Source organism: Centropristis striata, chromosome 16 (assembly GCF_030273125.1).
Source record: "Centropristis striata isolate RG_2023a ecotype Rhode Island chromosome 16, C.striata_1.0, whole genome shotgun sequence".
Classification (NCBI taxonomy): domain Eukaryota; kingdom Metazoa; phylum Chordata; class Actinopteri; order Perciformes; family Serranidae; genus Centropristis; species Centropristis striata.
This window is the reverse complement of record NC_081532.1, coordinates 20,306,181-20,332,420: the sequence shown is the minus strand read 5'-3', so window position 1 is coordinate 20,332,420 and position 26,240 is coordinate 20,306,181. Positions and strand designations below refer to the sequence as shown.

The 26,240-nt window shown below is 39.3% G+C and overlaps 2 protein-coding genes across 4 annotated transcripts in view; one reads left to right on the top strand and one right to left on the bottom strand.

The window, feature by feature from the left end:
* Positions 1-5,852, bottom strand: part of babam2 (BRISC and BRCA1 A complex member 2) — a 101,061-nt gene extending 95,209 nt beyond the window's left edge. Inside the window, exons 1-3 of one of the 2 annotated variants that reach the window (XM_059353582.1) lie at positions 5,735-5,852; positions 4,937-5,092; positions 2,659-2,735 (exon numbers count right to left, since the gene is read on the bottom strand). In XM_059353582.1, coding sequence (XP_059209565.1) covers positions 2,659-2,735; positions 4,937-5,073 — 214 coding nt within the window. In that variant the 5' untranslated portion in view covers positions 5,074-5,092; positions 5,735-5,852. Of the gene's footprint in view, positions 1-2,658; positions 2,736-4,936; positions 5,093-5,626 lie in introns of both variants that reach the window. The other variant, XM_059353583.1, reaches the window with a different exon arrangement.
* Positions 5,853-6,023: 171 nt separating this feature from the next.
* The window catches only part of rbks (ribokinase), a 36,860-nt gene continuing 16,643 nt past the window's right edge, over positions 6,024-26,240 (top strand). The window contains exons 1-6 of one of the 2 annotated variants that reach the window (XM_059353312.1): positions 6,024-6,117; positions 9,378-9,439; positions 18,245-18,377; positions 19,419-19,482; positions 19,913-19,975; positions 21,130-21,294. In XM_059353312.1, coding sequence (XP_059209295.1) covers positions 6,076-6,117; positions 9,378-9,439; positions 18,245-18,377; positions 19,419-19,482; positions 19,913-19,975; positions 21,130-21,294 — 529 coding nt within the window. In that variant the 5' untranslated portion in view covers positions 6,024-6,075. Of the gene's footprint in view, positions 6,118-7,929; positions 8,038-9,377; positions 9,440-18,244; positions 18,378-19,418; positions 19,483-19,912; positions 19,976-21,129; positions 21,295-26,240 lie in introns of those variants that run through there. The other variant, XM_059353311.1, reaches the window with a different exon arrangement.

Genomic DNA, 26,240 nt, shown 5'->3' with positions numbered 1-26,240 from the left:
AGAGATGTTCTGGCACGTTTCCAGAGGGAAATGGAGGTCCTGAAAGTGCAACCTTTACAGGTTACATCTGCTTTTATATGTTGCTCTGTTCATACAGCCTGAGACGGCAATGAAAAGTGTAGTCTAGTCACTGCAGAACATGCCGTCTCAAAGTCTTCCTTCGATTTAAGCCAGACATTTTATCGAGGTCATGAGGGTGAGGTCGTAATATGTACAACAACAAAGGCCACAAATTGTTGTTTAGCAGTACCAGTCACGGTGGTGAAATGGAGGGGGCTGGGCCTGCATTAATAGGCCTCAGCTCTGTGCAGAGTGTGCCATGCATTTGCACGCTATCAGTAGGCAGGTCCATAGACTGGCAGACACCAACCTGCGGCCCTGCATCCTTCATTAAACAAACATTCTTCCTCAGGCCAAAGCACAGGAAGGTACAGCAACTAGTACAACAGCTGCAGAGATGTTGCATGCCAGTGGCCTGTTTTTTTCTTTTTTTGCTGCTGTTTTTTTGTCAGGTTTCAAGGTTTCAAAACATCTTCTTCTTCATGAACTTTGAACATTAGATTATATCACCTTCTGGGTAAAGATAAAGTAGATAACATGGCTTTATCACAAAATAAACCCCCAGTTTCCTCTGTGTTGCATATTCTTTAACCTTACATCTACACATTCCTCGAGTCTTACTACAACATCTCGACATACGTCACAGCCATTTCTGCCTCGGCAGTTTTTCAGAAAATTTTGCAAAATAAGCAAAGCCTACTTCCCCTTTCTGGACAGGGTTTTTTTTCCTTAACCAGGGCCACATTTGCACCAAACTTGATACACAGCCAAATGAAACTTTGTGCACATGCTCTTAATAAATTTTGAATTTCATGATGTTCCCAAACTGCAGACTCAGGCCCCATCAACTGCAGCTTGTAGGCATATTTTTAATTTATATTTATGATTCAGGCCTGAACATTAAGTGCCTTTTTTTCTTTTATAAACCCTCAGATATGTGTAGGCATCTGTTCAAAGAACTTGTCCACAGCAACAATAATCTGTTTTACCGATCTAGCTGACAGATCTGGTTTACGTTTGTCTGGATTTGGTGAGAATATGTGTTGCAGACCCTGTGTGGACTTCAGATAAATGATATATGAAATAATGGGTGCATTTACCTAGATAATTATGTATCTTTACAAGCTTTGATTAAAAAAAAAATTGTTAAATATGTTGTACTCATCTGCTGAATCTGTTTAACAAGGGGATAGGATACTACATATCATATATAAATCAGAACTATATAGAAATGTCTATTGAATACATTTTTTTATATTGTTCCTATTGGATGTTGAGAGGATCAAACTGCATAACGGCAATATTTACATCATCTTACAGGTGGGAGAAAAGCAAAAAATTAACCATGTGATTAATGCATATCAACTGTTTATTTATTAAATTGCCAGAAAACGTGCTATAATGTGATATATAAGGTTATCAGGATATGAAATGGCCTATATTGGGACGGAGTATTTTGGGCATTTTGCCCAGCCTTACTTCAAAACATTTATATCATGAAGCTGTAGACCTCAAGCGCAGCAAACTCAGATCAACTGCCAGACACACTTTGTTTGCAATGCTCTGAACTTGTCTGGTGACAAACCAATTGCCCACGTAAAATTGAGAAATGATAACTGATCTTATCTTTCCAGGATGTGTATGTACACACAGGGTCTTGTGAGTCACCTTAATTCCGGTAACATGAAGTTAAAATCACTCTTAAACATGACAATAATTGCCTAACAGCATTTAGTCCACTGGGCACATTGGGACGCATGCACAATACAGGAGAGACTCTGATGTGGAAACTTAATAAAAAAGTGAGAGATCCTTCCAGTAACAGTTAAGTGACACCAACAACAGCATGTTTACTGGTATCATTTCAGTGATTAAGCATCACCATAATCACCAAAATATTCAGCTTGTTTTTGTACTTGAAGGATTCCTGTGGGTGCCTCTGCTCTTACATCTTGCTCAGGAACTGCAATTACAAAACATTCCTTTGGCATTTTGCTCAAGCGATACAGAATGTTTACATGGTATTTTCATGGGAAACCCTCCTTAGTTAACTAAAGTTCTTGTCAATGCATTTCCTCTGTTTTTGGCTCCTGTGCATAGTTCTGGATATTTCAAATAAAAAAAATGAATTGATGAATTGATAAAATGAATTGAGCTCTGACATCACTGAACACATTGTGGGAACCTGCAAATTGAAATGCTCTCAGCAGATACATATTAATATACAAACAACAAGAGAATGGATTAAAAATTGGAATCCAAATGGACTAAACTGTTCAATCAGTGACTGCTCCTTAATTTGTGCCTGCTTTAAATCATTCTCGGAACAAACTGATTGACAAAGACTCAAAGGCATGCCTGATTTTATGACAAAAGAGCCTTAGCTGACTCTCTCTCTTTGTGGCCTAATAAGGCAAAGCAATGCTTGCTAATACTTTCTCTCCCAAATTTATTTTCTCAGAAACCAGTAAAAACAACAAGCTATCAACACAAGGCTTTCCAAATATTGGTGACTAATAAACCAACAAACCAAGACTGAAGCTGTTTGGATTTATTTAAAAATGGCAAATACAAGAATTACTCATTTAGGCTACTTACATTTCAGGGTTTCTCCAGCATAGGGGATGTGAAGTTTAAAGCGATCACAGCAGGGACCAGGGGTCAGAGATGTACATCTGAATAATAAAAAACAACATAAGACATAATCAGTCTCACAGTCTGAGAACACATCTTTCGTGCAGCATGATTACATACAAACATCACAATGGACCAAGATGTTGTTGTTGGGGAGGTAGGGCCCATATTTACTTACAGACTCTTATTATCTCATTTACTTTGGATTCCTTCAAACTTGATCAAGGGAAAACGTGGCAGCCCTACTTGCCCCCTTTCAGTTACAATCAAACTCCATACCTTTCAATTTACCAATCAGAATTACTACTTTTTAACCTCTTTATATTAGAACATTATGATATGAGTAAAGGCCATTCCCATCCTCAAGTATGTCTCATAAGTCGTTGCAGTAATTTGGGGTTGATACCATTTGTTACACACATTTAGTGCTAAATTTTGATCATTTTTGGCCACTCATGAATTAATAAAAGTGGTCAAAAATCCCTCCAAAAATACCACATTAAGACCCCACGACATTGAGGAACACCTAAAAAAAGACCATGCTGTGTTGGTTTCAAAAACTTGTTAGATTTTGGAGATTTCTGCAAGAGTTGTATTTTTCAGTGAATGGATGACGAGCACTTCTGTTCTGTAACCTGCTGAGAAACCCCCTTACTGTCAACATACCGAGAAAAACCACACATCCTCCGAAAGCCCTAAGTCTCTGGTTGTGGTTGTAAAGTTTTATGAGATTGTGATTATCCAAGAGAATTGTAGCAAGACGTCATTACATCTTTATGTATCTCCAATTATCTTGGGTTCTTCAATAAGAAGTACAAAAAATTGTGCATACAAAATCACAAACACTATGGTTTATACTTCCATGAAGCATTTTTGTAAAATTATTTAGGTAAAACCCAATCTCTGAGTTTAAACATATGTTGCCTGCATCACTATTGGCAGGCTTGAGCTAAAATTATGCTTTTTATAACCCTAATATTACATTAAGCAGTTTAAATATGCCACTGTGGGATACTGTCCTAATCTCACATGAATCCAGCTATATTTGCAGAATTTCTTCGTTCGTATTATTCTGATAATTGTACTTACGGTATAACATTAAATCGGATATATTTTTTATTACTAATGAGAGGAAAAACCGAGAGCCTATTATCCCATCTAAATGCACTAAATTTGTCTAATGTCTCAAGGATTTAACATGCATAAAATAAAGTTCTAATTTATCAAACAAATAGCTCTTCTAAATGGCTATGTTTCCTATTCAATATTATATAAGATGATGCAGAAATGGCAATAAAAATGGACAAGAACTTCAGATTTGTTCTTCTCAAGAAACAAGACCTACTGGGTCCTACAAATCTCTTTTATCATTCTGACTGGTCACAGGAACATTTTAATTATGACTCATTATGATGGTGTATATACGTAGATATTTAGTTTGTGCAAAAAATGATTTCTTGTTTACAGGGTTTGGCCTAAATTACAGCCATCTTTCTCACATAATTTAAATAATGTGATATTTATCGTTATGTATTGTTATTTATCTTCATGTCTAATAATGGCTTTTGCTGTGGCTTGATTGGTAGAGCGGTTGCCCGCTGATCAGAAGGTCGGTGGGCAAAATACTGAGCCCCAAATTGCTCCCGATGCTGCGTTCGAATGAATTCCCAATGGTGGCAGGTGGTAGCCTCTGCCACCAATATGAATGTGAGTGTGAATGGGTGAATGAGCGCAGTCTGTAGTGTAAAGCACTTTGAGTGGTTGCAAAGCGACTAGAAAAGCACTATATAAGTACAGGGCCATTTACATACTACATTTTAATACTGTTTCACTTACTGCCATCATTGTGCAATGTGTCATAGGATACATTGCATTACATACCGTCATCACTGCTTAGTTTTAGACTACTTACTCAGGGAGACATTCCAGCACTGACACTTTCTGTCTTATAAATATTCTATTCTTGTGTGATTTATAATATTTGTCTTACTAATATTTTACAGTATTGTTATATAGTATTAAGTATTTATATAGTATTTTTTTTATCTTGCACTGTTTGTACATAGCATTCCTAAATATTTTGTTCGTATACCGCCCCTATGACATTTGTACTTGTACAATGACAATAAATATATCTATGTATCGGTTTAGCTATCTATATGAAGCATCAATGCAGTGCATGGAATGCTAAATGTACTCCGTGTTTCATATGTGAAACTTCTGGTTCAAAGCTTCCCCTCACCCAGTTTTGAGGTCTGTGACACGGAGACAGTTTGTCGAGTCGAGTCCTACACGTCCGTTTCGCACAACGCTGCACAGCAAGGGCCGCAACTCAGGTGAGATCCGGTTCAGTGCAACTTCAGGGGACATGTTGTTCATTGTATCCACTCTGAGGCGTCTGGGGAGACACAACAACAATTCAGGAACATTCTTTGACGTACTTGATCATATCCAGCATTTGAGAACAAACAACAACAATGAGAACAAACGTGCTAAAGAGTCTAAGAACATGAGCTCATTATTAGCTGTCATTTCCTGCTGTCATGGCAATGCTTGTATGAACGTCAGAATCAGTTTCCTGTAGAGAGATTAGCACGTTTTTCGGAGAAAATATCTTTCTACGAGAACATCTCACAGGGTGACCAAGCACCTCAATATTCCTGGAAGTTTAAGGTTGTGATTAAGCCATATAAGAGCCAACAGGTGTCACAAATGTAGCTATGATACCACTAGCCCCCTAACACTCATTATATACTGCCACATAGGCTGGACACATTGAGTAGGAAAAACACACTGTGCAGATGAACTGCCCAACACTTTAGTTGGCGTTACATTCAGTGGAGGAATTAGGCTGTATGCTCCATTTTATTCCAGACATGCTATGTACTGTACATACTCGAAAGCTTGCTATCGTTAGCCATTGTTAGCTTACCTAATAATACAGCACCAAATTGCCACAATTTGAACAACTACCTTTCTCCAAAAATAGCATATTCATTATTGCCTATTTGGAAACAACATGCGGTGTGGGTAAAAGTACCTGAAAGAAGGAGAAAAGGATAAAAATCAAGCATTAACGCCAATGTTTACTTCATGCTCTTCAATTTCCGGTACATGTTGTTTGGGTCCTTTTGATAGCCCTTTACTTAGCCATCTATAATAATGCCTGTTGACAAAGGGAATGTTTTTATTCCTTCAGCCAGATTTTCTGGTTATTTATGACTTATGAAGCATATTTAGCTTTTTGAAATAGTTATAACTAAACAGTTTAATGCAACACGTAATTCGTATACACTGATTAGGTGACAAAATGGGTCTGGCAATAGCTATGATGTCAGGCAGCTGTCACTATGCACTTTGACCGTTCGTTATTTCTCTGTTATGTTGAGTTTTCCACTCTGCAAGAACACACATGAATGCAAGGTAAATATTGTGTTCACTTTCTCAACGAGTTTACCTTAATGCACTTTATATGACTTTAGCGTTCGTCTGGGTCACAGTATGCAATTTACTGTTAACTATTTATTTTTCTCAAATGGCTGACATTGAATATACAGTACTGATGTTTCGATAGATAACAGATTAGATTACCAGTCGAGTAACAGTTATACACAGGTAGAGTAAACAAAGTAACAGTTATACACAGGTGGAGTAAACATGGTTACAGTTATACTCAGGTAGAGTAAACATAGTTACAGTTATACTCAGGTAGAGTAAACATAGTTACAGTTATACTCAGGTAGAGTAAACATAGTTACAGTTATACTCAGGTAGAGTAAACATAGTTACAGTTATACTCAGGTAGAGTAAACATAGTTACAGTTATACTCAGGTAGAGCAAACAGAGTGACAGTTATAAGCAGGTAGAGTAAACAGCATTACAGTTATACTCAGGTAGAGTAACAGTTATAAGCAGGTAGAGTAAACAGAGTAACAGTTATACTCAGGTAGAGTAAACAGAGTAACAGTTATACTCGGGTAGAGTAAACAGAGTCACAGTTATACACAGGTAGAGTAAACAGAGTAACAGTTATACTCAGGTAGAGTAAACAGAGTAACAGTTATACTCAGGTAGAGTTACAGCTATACACAGGTAGAGTAAACAGAGTAACAGTTATACTCAGGTAGAGTAAACAGAGTAACAGTTATACACAGAGTAAACAGAGTAACAGTCATACACAGGTAGAGTAAACAAAGTAACAGTCATACACAGGTAGAGTAAACGGAGTAAAAGTTATACTCAGGGAGAGTAAACATAGTTACAGTTATTCTCAGGTAGAGAAAACAGAGTAACAGTTATGTACATGAGTAAAAAGAGTAACGGTTATACGCAGGTAGAGTAAACAGTAACAGTTATGCACAGGTAGAGTAAACAGAGTAACAGTTATACACAGGTGGAGTAAACAGAGTAACAGTTATAGGCAGGTAAAGTAAACAGAGTAACAGTTATACACAGGTGGAGTAAACAGAGTAACAGTTATAGGCAGGTATAGTAAACAGAGTGACAGTTATATGCAGGTAAAGTAAATACAATTTTATTTTAAATTATTCTTTATTTTCTCAGTTATCATTTTTAATATTGGTTGACCTAGTAATATATTTATTTATCATGTATAATAGCGCTAAATATTCTTGAATAAATGTAACTGTAAAAAATTGGCTTACTGGTCTTGTTCAAAATCTCATATCAGTCAGGCTCTACTGTACAGTAAGCCAATAATAGGCAACATGAACGTTGTTTAAATTTATACTCCACATCATCAGTTCATGCAGGATTAAGCGTACCTATTAACACTGGAGTCCAGTTTAAAGATTAATACATAAACAATTCAACACTGAACATTACTCATTTTTAAATAGTTCATTGGTGACCACCCAACTTAATACATAAGTGAGCAAATACTAGTTCAAATACTTGAATTACTTCAGTAAGGTATGTGTATGCCATAAATTCAGCTTCCTTCTATTTATAAAGAAAGCTTTATTTGTTTAACTAAACAATATCTTATTGCATTCTCATCACATTTAACTTTATGTGTATGACTGCCTGAATCCTCCATAATGAGAAGTGATATGGCCAGCTCTACAGACGTGAGGGCTGGACGGCTGTTTGGTATTTATGTTTTTCTGTTTGTCATAGCCCATCAAAAAACACCTCACAGACTGAGAATCATTTAATGTGTCATGTGAAATGACACCTAAAATGTTTTTGTCTTGTATAAATCTAACTTGGAAGATAAAAAATGAAAGATGAGTTTAAAGGCATCGAGTTTCATTGGTGGCATCCAGTGGTGTTTGGGCAGTAGGGTTGATTCACTACTGGGAAATTCCACCTTCATTGAGGTGAGTCAGAATAAATACAAATACCTAAGACAAGTAAAGTATCCATTGGAAACAGCAACAGTACAATATGTATTGTTGGTTATCATCCAACTGTTACTGGCGGAGTAATTCATGAACGTAATGCTATATAAATTGTTAGGAAAATATGACACTGCATATAAAAAAAAGAGCCTTTACAAACTAAATGTTTGTGTTTGGTGGCGTGGGGGTGGAATGAGAGTAAAATAAGTATTTTTTTATTATACTGTAGCCATTATGTAAACTTCTGCAAAGCATTTATTCAAACATAAATGGCCTTATTGTTGTAATAACAATCATTATCCAGTTAAGTCTTGACTGCTCAACCAGACTTAAGCAAAATATGTAATCTTACATTTTTTTTAAATGGTTTTGCTTATGACTCAGTCTAAATTGTTTAACACACTGTGCACAACTTTAATTTGCATTTAGACTAAATAGTTTCAAATGTACAGTCTGCAGTCTTTTTTGAAAGCATGCTTTGATCAGTTAATGTCCAAAAAATGAGAGGGGCCAGCTCTTAAATCATCTCTTAATTCATTCGTTCATATTCATGAAGCTGTGTCCACAAACATTTATTCAGGTTGGTCAGCTGTTGTATGATAATGCTGCTTCAAATTCAACAGAGAGGGAGAATTTTAAGAGGGTTCCTTGCTGTTTCAAGTGGTTGGACAATGTTTGTCTCATAATATACTCCTGCAGTTGAGACGTGGAGGGTTCTAGGCTAGCTTTTCATCCCTGCCGAGGGAAGACAATATGCTGCGAGATGTGGGAGAGAGAATTGAGCCATCCTGCAGCCAGCGGCCAGGCTTTCCAAGTCTTCCACTGCCTAGGCAGAGATTTGAAGAGATTAACACACTAGCATTAGCTCTGATACAAGCTGAGGATTGAATTAATTATAGACTTTGCTGGGCTGCGGTGCATTCACGTGGTGTAGCATTGAAATACCCCCCACCCCCCTCCACCCCCAATAAGATTGGAACCTGTCCAACTCAGCCAGCGATGAATGCTCTATTTTTACCTTCTTTCTTGTTTCAGTCAAGCTCATGCTAATGTGGGAGATAAATAATATCAAGTGATTTTTGTTTGGAGGCTGTTGGGAAACTAGTTTACATATTTTGCCTGATATGCCCCCAAGGAGTCGGCTATGCTTTAGATTTTGTCCTTGTTTATGAATAGGTTTTGCTGGAAAGACTGTTGCGAAATTCAAGAATCTCCAGAACTGTTAACATGCAATTCAAATGGAGAACCTTTTAGATATTTTATGTCCAGAAATGAGTGTTGTCGCTTTAGAACTAACCCAAAATGTGTGTCTTAATCAGATCATGACTGAAGAGGCTTTTGATGTGATGGTGGTTGGCTCCTGTATGACTGACTTGGTGAGGTGAGTAAATCCATTCTTAACTCTAAATCAGTTGTGTCAGGTCTCCTTTCTTCTTGTTTCTGCTTCCTCAAACGACCATAAATCAGCACAATATTTAATGCACAAAAACTGCAGCTAAATTTGTGCTCAGGAAACTCCTCCACTTCCTCAGGTGGGCCCAACAGGAAGCAGGACATTGGGCAAATTGTATGATCATATAAGGACATGTATTTCAAAAAGTGTTTCTTAACCCTTGGATCAAGAACCATGTGTATATTTACTTATTCTGACTATAATTTATGTTTTTCTTGTAATAGTGGACACATTTTCCTCTTTGAACCTCTAAGAATCCTTGTAATGAAAGAGTCCAAGTGGAAATAGCTCTATAATTAAATTGATCACAAATTATGTCCATATGAAGACCGTAACTTGTGATGAGAGGTCACAAGTAGGCATTGCTTGATGAAATTCAAAACAGCAAAACAGGAATATATCACATTATGATACATTATCAATATACTGGTGCCAAATTTTTTTTTTAATCAAAATATGCAGGCGCTTTTAACAGATTGGCTGGGAGTTTGCCTTACCAGAGTCAACTCACCACTTACTTCAAATCACCACTTACCTCACGACTGCTTTTGGTGGAACTGATCAATTGATTGTGAGTAAGAAGAAACAGTAAAAAGGGGGAAATGTCAGACAGTGCAACAGCATAGAAAGCAAGTCATAGAGGCAAAATTAAGTTAAGTTTTCTGTTAACTTAATTAACACAGAGACAGAGTTGTATCCTCCCTTTAAAAATTTGAACCCCAGCACTGTTGTGCTTTCTGACAGTTTATGGCTATTATATTCTATGTTGGAATGATGGCACATGTGAAGAAGTTGCAGTCAATGTGTGTGTGTGTGTGTGTGTGTGTGTGTGTGTGTTAAAGAGGCACTAAGCTAAGACTTTTTGTACTTTGTTTCATCTGAGTTTTGAAATTCTGTGAAGCTGACGCCACAATGCAGTGAATATAAATACATCATTCCTGCTCTTTGTTTAAGCTGTGTGCATGTAACCGAATAAGAGCGATACTCAAAATTTAATATTTATCCAAACCAAAAACATAAGAGCAAAATGTGTAATGTAAGCTGCAATCATTAGCAAGCCCAGCTAAGTATCATACTAGTTTCAGTAACCATGTTTTACTTTCGAAGCTAAGACGCACAACATTAACCAACTACATTAGTTTGTCCAGTCACAGGTTAAAAAAGCCTGGGACTCAGCTAGCAAACAGTATAGTATCTCTCTACTGTGTTATCAGAGCTTAGGTTTTAACAGTCTGTCCTGCTCTTTATGGTATTGACAGTGGTTGTACGCCAGCAACCCACGCCAAATTAAAGTTAAAACATGAAAATACCAACAAGTAAGCTAAACAGTGTCATCTACGAATGAAACAGGTAGGATCGTTCAGGTTTTCTTATCATACTGATACTAGGAATACCTGTCTCTACACCACTGTACAAGAATAATGCTGTTTCTTGACTTCCATGTAAAGGATGCTAACTTGTTCCCTGGTACTTGCAGTAACAGCCTCAGTCTTTCACAGTCTCAGCAGTTAACTTTAGAAAGTCAGCCGGCCACAGTGATTTTTACCAACTCATGACGTAGCTTAATTAGCTAGCTAGCTTAAGCTGGTAGCTGTCATTTCAGACGGTAAAATTGATAGCTGTGTCTAGAAATGAGAAGCATGCTTTTGTGTACCTCTGTCTAAAAAATCAAGGACCCATTGTTTCATATTTCGTTTCATAATTTCCAAACAATTTCAAGTGCTGCTGTTATCAGTGTAAACTGCATTATGTCTCGCTAGAAAACTTGACAGGCGTAGCAACAGGGGGTGTAGCTTAGCAAAAGGTCAATTGTCTTTGCTCAAAACATGTTTCCCTTTAATATTATTAACCAGCACAACCACAATTTTCCTTCAGGGATTTTATTTTGACATGCAAGCTTGTGGAAAATATGGGTTGAAGGGTGTTTTCCATCGTGACTTGAAATGGACTGCACAGTCCTGTCTACACAAGATAGAGGAAGTGGTCTAAACTTAGATAATGCCACTGGCTGCCTTTTTAATGCCCAAAATGTTGTAGGGAACATACCTGGAGTCCAACAGCTGTTAGACGACTGGCCAATACATTTGAGCAGACTTCTAGTTATATAGGAGTCCATCTTTCTTCTAAATGTCATAACATTTTCTGCCAGGAGATCATTCTCTAGATTTTTAGTTGTTGTAAGATATTAAAACTGATCCAGTGTTGCAGCATGTTATTACTGTACAAACACCAAATCACTGATCAAGTCATTGACAGATGATGTAGGTGTGACCATCCCATGGTAAATCTGACTCCAGTTTCAGAGACTCAAAGTGTGCAGATGATCTGGTATAATTACTGCTTACTAAAATGTCAGCGTTGCATCATCCTCATACGTGGTGAGATTTGTTGAGCCAAGTAGGATCCATTCCCACAAATCATTAGTCATCAACTCCAGCACAATGGGTTAGTTGAAAACAATTTGTCATCCTCATTTACCATAACCTTTGTGAGGGACACAATCTGAAAAGATATATAAAGTAAATACAGTATAATGTCACTTCAACGTCTTCATTTCAGAGTGAAGAAGCGTGCTGTTGCGACAGTTTTGTCATTCAGCCTGTCTTATATTTTTATGTGAAACCTGGGAAATATAACTGACGCCTGGCTGCCAGCAAATGGAGATCTAAATAAACAACCACAACATGTGCCAGTGGGAGAAAAGTTTCATGGCGTTCTAGCGAGTGCACACTCCAATTCAAGTTGTCACATTTTCGTTGTCACTCACAAGTTCCAACTTATCAAAAACATATGCCTTCTCCTAGGGATTTTTTTTTGGGAAGTATTTATTTTGTTGCTCATTAGCAATTCAACCAGTGGCTTTCTGCTTTGAAGGGCAGGCGTTGTCAATTAAGACCCTAATAAGCTAACGGGAAATGGCCTGTTTTTGGAGTGTGTGTGTGTGTGTGTGTGTGTGTGTGTGTGTGTGTGTGTGTGTGGGGTTGGGGCTTTTTGGATGGGGGTCAGAATGCGGATAGGGGAGGGTAGTTGGAATACATTCATAGCCCTTCAAAGTGATATGCATGGCTTTGAAGTTAGAAATCCAGTTGTCTTGAACAGCCAGTGTTTGGGTGGCAATACAATTGACTGACAGACAGCGGAGGCGCACGTACACTCTCTTCGCTTTTGTCTCATCGCACAAACACACAAGTGTAACACAGATCTCTGTGGTGTTTTCTTATAAATGCATCAGTCAGGCTGCAGAGCACACTATGCTCCTTTTTAAGGGCATGTTGTTTGGTAGTAAAAGGTTATGTTGGATGTCTACTATCTGCAGTGCACAAAGAGGAGGAGCAGCAGAGCCTCTCAGGCTTTTAACCCATTGTCAAAGCCATACAGTGCCCCCTACTGCCTCACTTTACTGAGTGGAGGCACTTATCACCTGCTCAGAGAAATATGAGTTTCCCAAATCATAGAGCAAAACTGCAACATACCACAGGATTGTTTCTACCAAAGTAAATACAGTAAACACACCTTTATTTGATGTTTGTATTAGTAAATCTCAAGTCTCCAGGCTCCAACTGCAACTGTAGAGGTGTCAGGATTCTCCAAATCCACAATTCCATTAGATTTTCAATTTTAAGATCACCATTCAATTAGATTTTCAATTGAAATTTTTAATTTTTAATTAATAAAGATAGAACAGATCATTGGTTTTATGCCTTGGCAGCCGTCAGTCACATTTCTAAAAGTCTTATTAAAGCTTCATGGTACCAGGTGTGATATAACTGCCTTATACAGTACTGTGCCAAAGTCTTAGGCAGGTGTGGAAAAAATGCTGTGAAATAAGAATGCTTTCAAAAATAGAAATGTCATTAGGTTATTTTGATCAGTTAACAAAATGCAAAGTGAGTGAGCAGAAGAAAAATCAAATCAATATTTAGATCAAATATTTGGTGTGACCAACCAGCATCAATATATATATATATATATATATATATATATATATATATATATATATATATATATATATATAATGTACCACTCTAAGGCCATACGGTCAATTTCAATAATTGATTCAACATTTAGTACAGGCTGCTATTTAATTTTTTTATTTTTTTTTTACTCATCTTGAATGATTTTTGATTTAGAATTAATATTGTAACACCACTTGTGTAAAGAGAAGCCAATTGAAAGAAAATAATCAGCATTGATTCTAATTATCGACTAATCATTTAATTATTTTTTAAGCAAAATGGCAAAAATGTAATGGTTCTTTCTTCCCAAATGTGGGTTTTTTCTCCCTCAACCCCACTCAGGGCCTTTTTAACTCAATGATGTGCTGTGCTGCTCACAAGTGGAATACAAGTGTTTTCTCCTTAAGTTTAAAAAAGCTACTCATAAAGGATATACTTGTTATTAGTCAAATATTCTCCATTGTTTTATACGTACTCTTCTTTTACCATATATACCATAAGCTGTGCCAGAGATCTTTTATGTAAATGTAGAGAAAATGAGACCAAGCTTTCATGTTTCTATAGCGCCGCCAATCAATTGAGACACAGAAAAGCTTGATAAGTGGCTTATTATATCCTCTGATATAGGTAGTTTCTGACCGCCGCATGAATAATGGCAGCATGCACGTGGCTCCAGCAAATGGTCTGACCACACAAAAATAAACACCCACGTCCCACTCCGACACTGCACCTTCTTGTTAGCAGAGCAGCTTGCCATGTCCATGTAAGGTATGCCGTCTTTGCTCGACCTGTTCTTTGTTAAGTCCTCTCACCTTGTCCTGGTTTACTGCCACTAAATGGACCTTCATGGACAAGGAAAATTATACAAGATGAGAACAAAAATGTATTTTCTCAGTGATGCATAGTGTTGAAAAGCTTCTTGTCTGAGGCAATACATGGGCTGAAGGTTACCACACTTAGATTAAAATGGATTCTGCGTTCAGTACGACCATATAGTATCCATACTTGAGAAATTATATTTTGATGAAGAGAAAAGCTTGAGCTCCCTGTGTATCTTACTTTGCAAGTTCCCTTTGGAGGTTGGGTTTGGAACTGGAAAGACAAGCTGCTGTTCAAACTTTGGAAAACAGCATTTCAATGTGTTTTTGTCCGAGTCTACTTCCCCCTGTTGCTCACTAACAGCTGAGGAATGACTTTAATAGAGACGGAGGAGAGGGAAATGAGAGCCAGCCTCAAAGCAAACACTTCACGTCACTGAACACCTGCTTTGGCCTTTTGGTTCCATGGGAGAATACGCACTGAGGTTGCACTTTAGCACGTAACTGCCCTGTTTGTTTGGTGCACTCACCACAGACAACAATAGCCAAGTGTCTCTCTGGGCATGAAGAGGCGTGGGTGGGTTTATTTAAGAATTTGGAAATCTGTTTATTTCACCTGTCAGTTATCCGGCTTTAGGTGGCTGTCAGCCAAATGCTATGATGACAATGTTTTTGTAATTTACAGGTTGTGCTCTTTTTTTTTCCACATATGTGTGTGAATATCTCAGTAAATGTCATGAACACTTAAATGTAAAGATCAAATAGTGACCTGTTTATAACGGACATAGATAAATGCTTCTTCTTACATGATAATCCTTTTAGCCTCTTGAACTGACAATCAGTCCTGGAAAGCACTCAAAGCTATAATTGATATGTCTCATTTGACACGTGTCATGCTTAATGCTCCTATGGCACACACCACATCGTTTTTAGCAGTATTTAGGCTAAAAAATAATTATATTACAGATACCCACATTAATTATCTACACGTTTCTATTTGAGTAATGTTACATATAACACCACAGAGCCCACAGTATTTGGGAAAAAGGTCACTATTTATATGTAAGCAGGCACGATTTTCTACCTTATTTAAGTTGTGCATAACTTCATAAGGCAGAGAGGCAACTTTTGGCTGGAGGGAACCATTGAGGCATATAAATCAACTTCATATAAATTACTAGAAAATATGCGATATTGTAAAAAATATTGTGATAGAGATATGAAATTACCTTTATCAATACTGAAGATTTTGGCCATATCGCCCAGCTCTAAGCCACTGGTGACCAGCTATCTTATTTCATCTTTTTATTTTATTTTAAGCGAGTGAAAGTCACATAAATCACAGCAAATCATAACTCTATAGTATGTTTAATAATTGCTTTCCCTGGGTTCATGTAGCAAGCTATGGTTTCTGACTAGATGATGTCAGTAAACAATTATGATAAAAGATATGGGATGGGTCTGTTATGCTAACGTTACTACCAAAGGTCTACATTTTTTTGTTATTTTTAGTGTCTCACGTGACAACACAACGGTTAAGATCTGTGGTGGTATAGCTGTTGGCAGTAGTAGTTGTTCTTGCTTAGCACTGCATGATCAAAATTGTATATTTCATAACGTTTTAAGCTAAGCTAATGGAGATAACGTTAGCTGTCAGCTTTTGCTATAGCAGTATATTGCAGTAGGCTAATAAAGTAATAAATGATGATGATGATGAAGTTTTGATCACTGGATCCTCATTTGACGCTCAGAAATTGGAACAAGCTTAGAGTAATGCTTTTGGTAAACCTATTTTTTTTGTTAATATAATAAGTGCTCTTCAAAGCGCACGGATCGGACACTTGCAGTGTTTTTGGGTCTTCAGTTAACTAGCATCACACGCTCCACTAAAGAAAGACGTAAAGGTGCCATGCCATTGTTTCAATGCCCCATCGGTCCGATGGCCCATAAGTCAGAAGAGTGGCCTTTTTCTAACCTGAACCAGGTCGTTTTTATGCCTTAACCTAACCATTCCTTATCCATAGCATAGATATGCTATTAAAGCATAATTCATTTTGAAGAAGCACTTTGCAAGCTGGACTCCAGTGTGTACTTTCAGGCTATTGGGCCATTGCACCCATACCTATACATCAGAACAATTGGAATTTCTGCAGATGTAAAGATAAGCAATAAAAAAACAATAGAACCGTAGCCATAAAACTAGATTCCTTAGGAACCTAGGATAGAAGTTTGATTTTGTATATTTATGGTCTCAAATGATAGTATCTAGTTTTCTTTAACAAGGCAAGTCTATTACAGTGGACGTTTGTGAAGGATGTATTTTTGTAATAAAAACCATCCATGGTTAGAGGTTCTTCATGTATTATTTTCAGTTTAATGCACATTGTTGTTTTTCTGCCCTACTGGTTTTTACCTCACCTGTTGCCACATGGGCCATCACGGTTTTAATATATAATTTATGGAAGTAGTAACCATTAAAAGAGATTTCCACTCAACTAAACCTAGCTTCTTTATATTTCTTAATTAATGTGTAGAATGGAGTATATGTGCAAGCGCTACACCAACAGTCACACGGGTGTGACAAAGGTGGGAAAAATAATAAAACGGCTGTGCATGTTTGTGTGTTTGTGTGTGTGTGTGTGTGTGTGTGTGTGTGTCTGTGTATGTGTGTGTGTCTGTGTGTGTGTGTGTGTGTGTGTGTGTGTGTCTGTGTGTGCGTGTGCGTGTGCGTGTGTGTGTGTGTGTGTGTGTATTTACATGTGTTCGACCTTTGTTCCGTTTCCTTCTCACCACATTTCAGTCTCACTGACCCTACATCCTGTTATAGCTTTGGGCATTTTAGTGTTTTCACACGCTGGTGCAAAAACAGCAGCATTTATAGCAACCTCCAGTGTTTGCCATCAGCGTCTCAGTTACTGGAAATCCTGGGATTGAGTGAGCTTACTGTAATAGCACACCTGCCACAAACACACTCACACACACACACACACAACAGTATAAAAAAGAGCAACAACAGGGTGAAAAACAAGTTTATGACAACATTTTGCCATCCGCAAACCCTTTGGCCCCTGGCCAGCACTGCCCGGGGCCAGACCACAGCATCCTGACGTACTGTATGAAGCTGTCTGTTGTCTCTCCCCCATCTTACTCACCACCCACTCTGGCTCTATGATTGGAGGAATCAGGGAACAGACAGCTCCTCCTGAGGGCACCCACCTGTGGCATATCAACCTTGAGGGAAAGGGCGGGACTTTACCCAACCTTGATGAGTCAGGCATTTCTGGTGTCAAGTTGAGACATCTATGGGTTTTGCTGGTTGCATCATTTGCAAATTTGGAGACACTTGCATGGGCATATCTGACTGAACGTCTAGGTAAAATATCTGAGTGCTTTTAAGAGCGATGAGGGAATTGTAAACTCCATGTTCTGTCTGTTTGTTTTTTTTTTATTACATCTGTTGTGTTTAAGTATGGAAACTCGAAAATGGGGTGGGGGAAGTTTCTTATGCTCCATTCATTCCAGCACCGATTGACCTTTCTGTGAAAGACCTTCACAAGACCAAAAGATATAATCCTCTGAAGACTCGACAGAAACCTCTTGTTTGTGTGTTTTTGTACATTTCCCAGTGATAAATAAATAGCTTAACCAGGAAAAGATTTGGCCCTGAAGGGTTATCTTCACATTTTGACATCTCCCTTTACTCCTTGGTTTCAGCGTAAAACACTCACACTGCCAAATAAAACATTTTTCAAAGTTTGATGGAACATTTTCAAACTTTTCTCTGCAGTGTGAAGAGACTGTTAAGGCAAAAAAAAAAGCAAATTTAAATTCAACATCCAAGCAAAGTTTGTCTATTTGAAGTGCACTTTTAATTTTGAATCCTCAAAATCCCATGAGGCTCTTTTCAATTCAAATGTATACTCTCTAAAATTGTGCTCATTGCCGTTTTTTTCCCACAGCCAGGCACCAAGGCTGCCGAAAGCCGGGGAAACCATCCATGGTCATAAGTTCTTCATTGGTTTCGGAGGGAAAGGAGCCAACCAGTGCATGCAGGCTGCAAGACTGGGAGCCAAAACCGCTATGGTGTGCAAGGTATGACACTGGAATCAGGTTCACAGCCGTACGCTTCCGCTGTTGTGCTGTAGAGTTTGTGTTAAAGGGTGTGTTCATTTGAATACCAGCATGAATATGCGCATTAAAAAAAAATAGGTTATTTTTCTCGTCCAACCTTTAGCTCATCTTCGTCTTACTCAGAGCAAATAATCATCCATCTGCTGCCATAGTCCACCAAGTTAACAACTTTAAAAAACCTCATACCTTCGTTACACTTCAGTCATTTCACCGCATCAACTCTCCATGCCTCATTTTCTCTTGATCAATACTATACCGCATGCATACGCCCACCCACGCTTGCGCGCCTTCAAACAGGCCTATTCCCATACCATACAACCCAGAGTCTCCAATCAGTAAGCTCAGCATGGCCTTTCAACCTGAGCACTAAAGCACCGAAGCCCCACCTCTGTCAGAACAAAGAGGCCCGATCGATAACAACCCAGTGCGGGAGGAGCTCTCCGGGCATGGGGAGAACCCAAAAATAGACACCCGGGCTTGTCAAAAACATCCAAGACGGAAGGCCGCTCTTCAAAGAGATTGGGGCCAAGCAGCCAATACCAGCCCAACCCATTATCACAGGCAGCTAGAAGTGCCCGCGTTTTGGCACGTTTTTTGGAAAGCGTGGGTTCGAAGTAGGCGCCTCGGGGCAAGGTGGGGACCCCTTCCACAACCCAAAGTAGCTACAGATGTGGACATCCCTATGCGGATCAGGGGAAGAGGGGAAGGAGGGAAAGAAAATGAAAGCGAGGTGGGCATGAAGAGGCGTGAAGGCGGGGTTATCGTGTCTTCAAGGCTTGGCGCAGCTGGTCGTGTGTTTGCGCGTGTGTGCGTTTGTTGACTTTGTGTGTTAGGTTTTGCACATTTTCGGCGGCGGCACCATGCCAGTATGCTGGCAGGGCACACGAAAATCCAACCCAACTGAGGTTTGAGTATACCACTTTTCAAAAGTTGCCGCTAACCAAGTCTGACCCCGCTTGACACTCTCTTTGTTGTAATCGTTTTGCCTTCTATCTTTTCTAGGTTGGTAAAGACTTCTTTGGAGACAATTACATTCAGAATTTTAAGGACAATGGTGTACGCACAGGTACAGTGTTTTTGCATTACTATACATGCCAAATTGGTTGCCATTTCCATGTTGCATGGCAAAAAGTTCACAGTCAGAGCAATGTTTTTTTTAGTCTGTTTTTTTGTTAGTTCTTTTTAGGCACTCAAGGCATTTGGATATACTGGAAAGATCCTCTATTGTTGTAGCCAATGGTTGTTAAAACAGTTGGAGTTGTTAAAAATAAAGTTGCTTTTCAAAAGTTGTGCTTAGTGCACATATCAGAATCCAGATGTTTGTGGCCTCTCTCTTCATTGCCAAAAAAATAAATAAAAACTGCACCATGAGCCCAATGCACTCCAAGCAATTAGTAGCGGTTACTATGGTGACATGTCTTGTTTTTCAGTATGTTTGATGAAATACAAATAATGGATGCTTTCAAACTCTCTTTTGTCTTTTCTCCCTGTCTCAGACTTCGTAGGACAAAGCTCTGATGCAGCCACGGGAGCTGCTTCCATCATTGTCAATGATGCAGGTAAATGCTTTTGCCACTAGCTTATACCACCCTGGTGAGATCCTAAAAGCTTTTTGAGTCGTAGAAATGGCCTCAGACGTGCGCAGCCAAGAGTGCATGTGTGCTATCAGCAAACTATTTCTCTGTAAAACACACACACACACACACACACACACACACACACACATTATGGCCTTGCATTAATTGTCTCATCACAAATAAAGTGACTATTATCAATGGAAACACACACACACACTTTCTTACACACACTATACTTAAGTGCACCAAAGCCTACCTAAGTATCCGCATGTTCAGCAATCCACATGTAGAGAGATTTCTATCATGTTGCAGATACAGTCAGGTGATGGAAAAATCTTGGATTTGCGTTCCTTGTCATTTAACATAGTCAGGAATGTATATGAAATATATAATTTTATTCTGTTTAAGATACATTTTTACCATCACTTAAATCATCGGTTCTATTTGTTTTGGAGAGGAGGAGACCATTGCACATAACTTAGTTCCCGCTAAAAACCTCCTTAACATCCGGATCTTAAGTTATCAGAGAAACAAGCTGAGCAGACAAGCAGCCCCACTGCCGATATGCCAGACAGCATTGGAGAAACACTGATTTTTAAGGTGAAATCGATTTAATCATTGTTTTAACTGGTTTTAATCGTCAGGTCTGTTTGTTTTGAGGAGGAGGAGACCTCTGTGGATAATTCTGCTCCTGGTAAAAAAAATCCTGAACAATCAACACTGAAGGAATTCAAACCAGGTCAAGCTGCATTGACTGCATTGCTCTGTCTTTTGTTATTGTTTCGATTGAGAGACCCCTGGCGGGAAAAAAATGACATATTGCACATTTAAAGGTTCTAGAAGACCAAGGTCTGTTTGAAAGGAGTTATTTGAGAGATTGCAATCAAGAACTAATCACCCAAAAAACAATGTGCACATGCTATTTTGCATTCATGTGAAAAGGTCAATGAATTCATGTGTCATATTGCCCTTCTAACACAGTGTAAAACTGTGTCAAAATAAAATGTACAGTAACTCACCAGAGTTTCTCACATCACATATCCCTAATTTTACCCTATTTATGGTTCCCACTGATTTTCAAAGTCATCATGCCATGGCTGTTGTATCATCACACGTCTCTTTTGGTCAACGGGCAGGTGAGAATGCCATTGTGATCGTGGCTGGTGCCAACATGCAGCTGGGCAGTGAGGAGCTGCAGGAGGCTCTTTCAGCCATCCGTCAGGCAAAAGTAGTGGTGTGCCAGCTGGAGGTCACCCCGCAGACATCCTTACAAGCACTACGTATGGCTCAGGAGAACAAAGGTCAGTGAGTTTCAGTGTGCTGTATGTGATGGTGGACATCATAGGGAAAATTATCTATTCCTTAAAAACTATAGAAGAAAAGAAGTTTGAAACAGTATTATAATGCCACTCTTGTAGAACACACAACAGGTGGTTACATTTGCATTTCAAGAACTATGTTTATTTTTATCAGCTGTGATTACTAAGACTCACTAAGTCTTTTGTTTGACCATAGAAAGTTACAATTAACTTTAGTCAACGCTATAATGTAATTCATATGAAACTGCAAAGTTAAACTTCTTAGTCCATTCTGCCTAAATGTAAAAACATAAAGAGGTCTGTTCAGTAATGTTGCATGTATGTAATATTTCAGCCGATAAATCGATATTGATCTTTTTTACTCTTGGTATCAGCATCAGCCCTTAAAATCCAGTCCGGCTCGAAACAAAACAGCATTATAGATCATTCTTGTATTATTTTTTTTTACATTTGGATCCCATTCTACCCTCAAAGTGTTTCTTTATTTTAACTGTTTTGAGAATGAGAGCTGTGGTCAGTGTGTATTCATGGTGTTACAATGGATCCTAGTAGTGACGGAAGAAGAAAATGTGTCCAAACAAGTATCTAAATGCCCATAGGAACTTAAACCACTTTGATCCACTCCTCTGCTGGCCATCTGTGTGCTCTGTATGCCCCAGATCCTCATAGTTTTTGACAAAATAAAACTATAGACATACTGCTCTTGTCTTAATCCTCATGCAGGACCCTGTTGAGCCAGGGCAGCTGCTCTGTCCAAGTTCACTTGTTGGCTGGCTTGACACTTCACAGTTGACACAAACTAGATTATAAATGGCTGGATCAGGTTTTATACAGGTTTATTGTCACGCATTTACTGAAGAGACTTAAGTGACATGTCTGGTAGCCAATGACAGTGGGAATTCAAACAAGTTTGTCAAGCTAGACAATCACTAAGACATGTGGAAATGAATAACTTAACATCAGTTATTCAGAGAGGCTCTACAACGACTCTCTCAGGAGCAGGAGGCTAGAATTCATGGACTGAGGTTGAGAAGAGTGAGGAGTTTGATGAGGAGATTTAAGGTGGTTAAAATAATTAATAGGATTTGCAAAACCCTCCAATGTACTTTTATGTTGTACGTTTACGTCAGATGATAAAATCATTTACCAGTCCTGCAGCGTAGAAATGTTTAGTGTTACAGCAGCAAAAGGGAAAGTGCAATAACAAAAAGCATCAGATGAAAGTGTGCAAGTGACAGTACAAGTGGCACACTTTATGTTTCAATGTCATAGCCAGGGGGCTGCATCCCAAAAACTTCTGTACCTTTCTGAGACTGCAATCGAAAAGCACGACAGCAATAAACTCTGTGTGTGGAGATGAGAAAGCAACTTCTCTCTTGAGCTCTTTTTTTCCCCACAAACCTACTTTCATTGCTTTTTGTGTGCTCTGCCAAGCAGCAGAACACTTGAACACTTGTGCCTTTGGACGTGGTTGGACAACATCAAAAAATACAGTAGAAGACCAGAAGATCTGTCTTAAACAATCATGTGACATTTCTGTTTGTAGTACACAATTACACTTTCTCTTCGAGAGAGGCTTCCCACTGATTCATATCACTTTAACACGTAAAGTGCAAGAAGTGGATAAATGTAATACTTGGAGTGTTTGTTGGGTCCCTGCTGCTCACATTCTCCATCAGCAACCATGGCTTTACTCACAAAGCCAACAGGATACTTGTTGCACTGCATGTACAAAACCTATTTTAGACCCCAACACACTCCTTCTGTCCCTTCCTCCCTCCACCTTTTTGGTGATAACCAGGTTACTAAGCTCATCATGTTTAACAGCATCCTATTATTAGCAGGCTTCAGCGTCATCCGAGACGTCTGGGGAGCCTCTCGCCCCTGTCATCAGGGCCTGTCGCCGGTAATCGCTCGCTGCAGGCTGCCAGAACGAAAGAGTCGCAGCCATAACCGTGTTGCAGATGGGACACCCAGATGGCCTCGCCGAGCGCCACCCTCTTTCCCCCAACCCCCCCCTCCTCACCGTGTCGACCGTACCATGGGATTAGGCTCTGCATGTGGCACCAGGAGAGAGGCAAGCAAAGATGCTTGGCAAAGATTCCACCTTGATTCTGCCGCGCCAGAGCATTGCGTAAATGGAGTTCTCTGGAGAGAATGGGTGTTAATGGGTTTGGCGGCGAGGATTTAATGGCGCGGGGGTGAAGCGCCGCTCAAATTACGCAAATGTCACCAGCGAGCCACACGTACTGTGGATGCCAGCTCTCAGAAACACTTGTCAAGATAACCTAACAAGAAGAGTTTATTCTCCTTGTAATTCTTTGAGAGGAAAACATATGTATACACATATTTTCTTGCCATGTACCATTTAAAATCGAGACGTTTATGGAATTAAATTAATTCTAAGAAGTGAGGAAATGGTAGGAGTTGTGTAGTTTCGCTCTTTCTTTCTTCTTCCGTTTTCAACCCGTCTTCCTCCCCCTCTTCCTTGTCTGAGCAAGAAGCCGCTTTTATATTTCTCACCAGATGCAATTAGAGCCTCTTAAAGCCCTTTCACATACTCACTGATGACTCATTTATTTTGTGTGCGTGTGTGTGTGTGTGTGTGCGTGCGTGTGCGTGTGCATGTAAGAGTGTGTGAGTGATCTCTGTCTTATCCAGTTTTCCCTCTGCCCTTGTTTTCCATCCACCTTTCCTCCTAAAATCAACCACAGCAACAAACTGTATTTTAGTACTTTCTGAACTCTTCTGGCTGCTTTTCCAGCACATGTGCGACCAGACTTTGAACCTCCGTGCAAAAAAGCCCAGAGTCATGACACATGCACACACACATTCTGATGCCAGACGTGACTCAGTGTGCACACATCTCAGTATTACCACATCTGCCCCAGCAGCTGTGAGTGTGTGTGTTTGTGTGGTTTCAGTAACACCTGGAGAGCAAAACAAAGCAACCCGAGCCCGACACACCGGTTAATGTGACGTCCACGGTAGCAGCTTCTTGCATCAGAGAGGCAGATTCCTTCATGCATCAGTGTATTAGGGATTTCACACAAGCTGCTCAAGTGTGCATATTGATAGGCTTCCATCCTCAGCAGTTTTATTTTATGTATACTTCATGAGCATTGGGCCTATGCATTTGACATCACCGCTGAAGTAACACGATTGACGCAAACACTGTGATCACGCCACAGATGGCTAATAAGGGAGCAGATAGTGGAAGACAACATTGTACTTCCTAGCAGCTCCGTCCATGGCGACAAATAATAATATTATTACTGACAATAGTCTGAGTAGAGCATGAGTAAGCCTTTTACATGATTCAGTGATACTTTATTTATCCTTTTTACATGACATACAGTATGTAGTTCCTGCTTCACTAACTGAATGATGGCTATCTGTTAATGCCACTGAAGTACTCCACATAATGTTAGTGCAATTATTCCAATTAACATAATCAGACTTACATATTTAGCCCTTCTTGTTGCTGTGTTTATATTCGCATCACATGTTTGATATGCATGTGAGAAGAGTTGAAACTAACAATGGAGAACATAAACTCAGTAGAAAAATGTTTACTGAGGCCATAAATCAAGTTAGAAGTAGGCTTGTTTTCCCATAGACTTTCATACAGACTTTCTTTGCAACCAGGAGAGTCACCGTCTGTTGGCCATTAGAAAAAGGTGCTGGTTTAAGACACTTCTGCATTGGCTACTCTGTTCAGACATTAAAGCTACATCCACCTCTTTGACAGTCTATTTCACTTGTATAGTCTATGTAGGCTAACTTAGTCGAGCTGCAAATGTATTGTACATCTGTATTGATAGACAGCTGCAAATAGTCCCCGATAAATGCACTTTTCTTAAAACTAAATGACTGAAACCATACATTTTAGTTTCACAAAACAATCTCATCTGCTGGTCTTTCAGTAGCTGTTCTGGAGTGTATTACACAGTCCTCATCAGCAGACTGAGACCCTGCTTTTAAAATGAGTCTTGGGCAATCGGATCACAAGTGGTCAGCACTAAGTACAAGTGTAAACAGGATCTGATATGCACTCAAATCACTTCCCAAGGTGGTCTAAAACGCATTTTGACCACATATAGACCCTGTTTCCATTAAGCAGTAACATGTGGTCTGAGTGATCTGAACACAAGTGGACAGCTCTCAGTCTGTATGTTCTCACCTGGCAGTAGCTGCGTCTCCATGCGTCTTCAGTGACCACTTGTGTGTGATTCCACTTCCCCGCTCTATATGTAAATTAACACGTACATCATTTCCGTTTGAGAAACACCAAATGCGTTGCTGTTTTTAACCCTATATCGGCTGGTTGCGATACGAATTTTCCTTAACCTACAAAATAAAGTTTGAGAAATGTCTGCATGGAGCACAGCTGCTTACAGGTGTGCAGCTGACAGATGTGCAGCTCACAGTTCCTCATCGCTCCCGGAGCCACCAACCGATCCTCCCTCACTCACGTCCTGAGTATCCTGGACATATCCTGTGTTCTGTTATTTTCCTCTTTTCATTTGTAACCGGTACGCTTCAGTTTTTGCCCGCCAACGCCCAGTGTCTCCTTTCTTTCTCTGTCTCGCTAATGCGGCCTGAACCACCTCCAAATGTTGTTTTTGACATCTGATCTCAATGCGTCCTCAATGCATCCTGACAGTGTTGTCACCTGTATTAGAGCGGACCACTTGTGTTCAATAACTCAGACCACATGCTACTGCTAAATGGAACAGAGTCATATTTTATCTGTAAAACGCAAATGCGTCCTGATGCGTCCCGGCAAGGTCCTAAAAATGGAGAGGAGCAGTGATGTACGTATATGGGGTGCAAGTGGAATCAGATGCACAGAGTGGCACAGACGGGAGGGATGTTGCAAAGTATCATGAGTTGGACTAACGTTTTGCTTTGGTCTTTTCATGGCT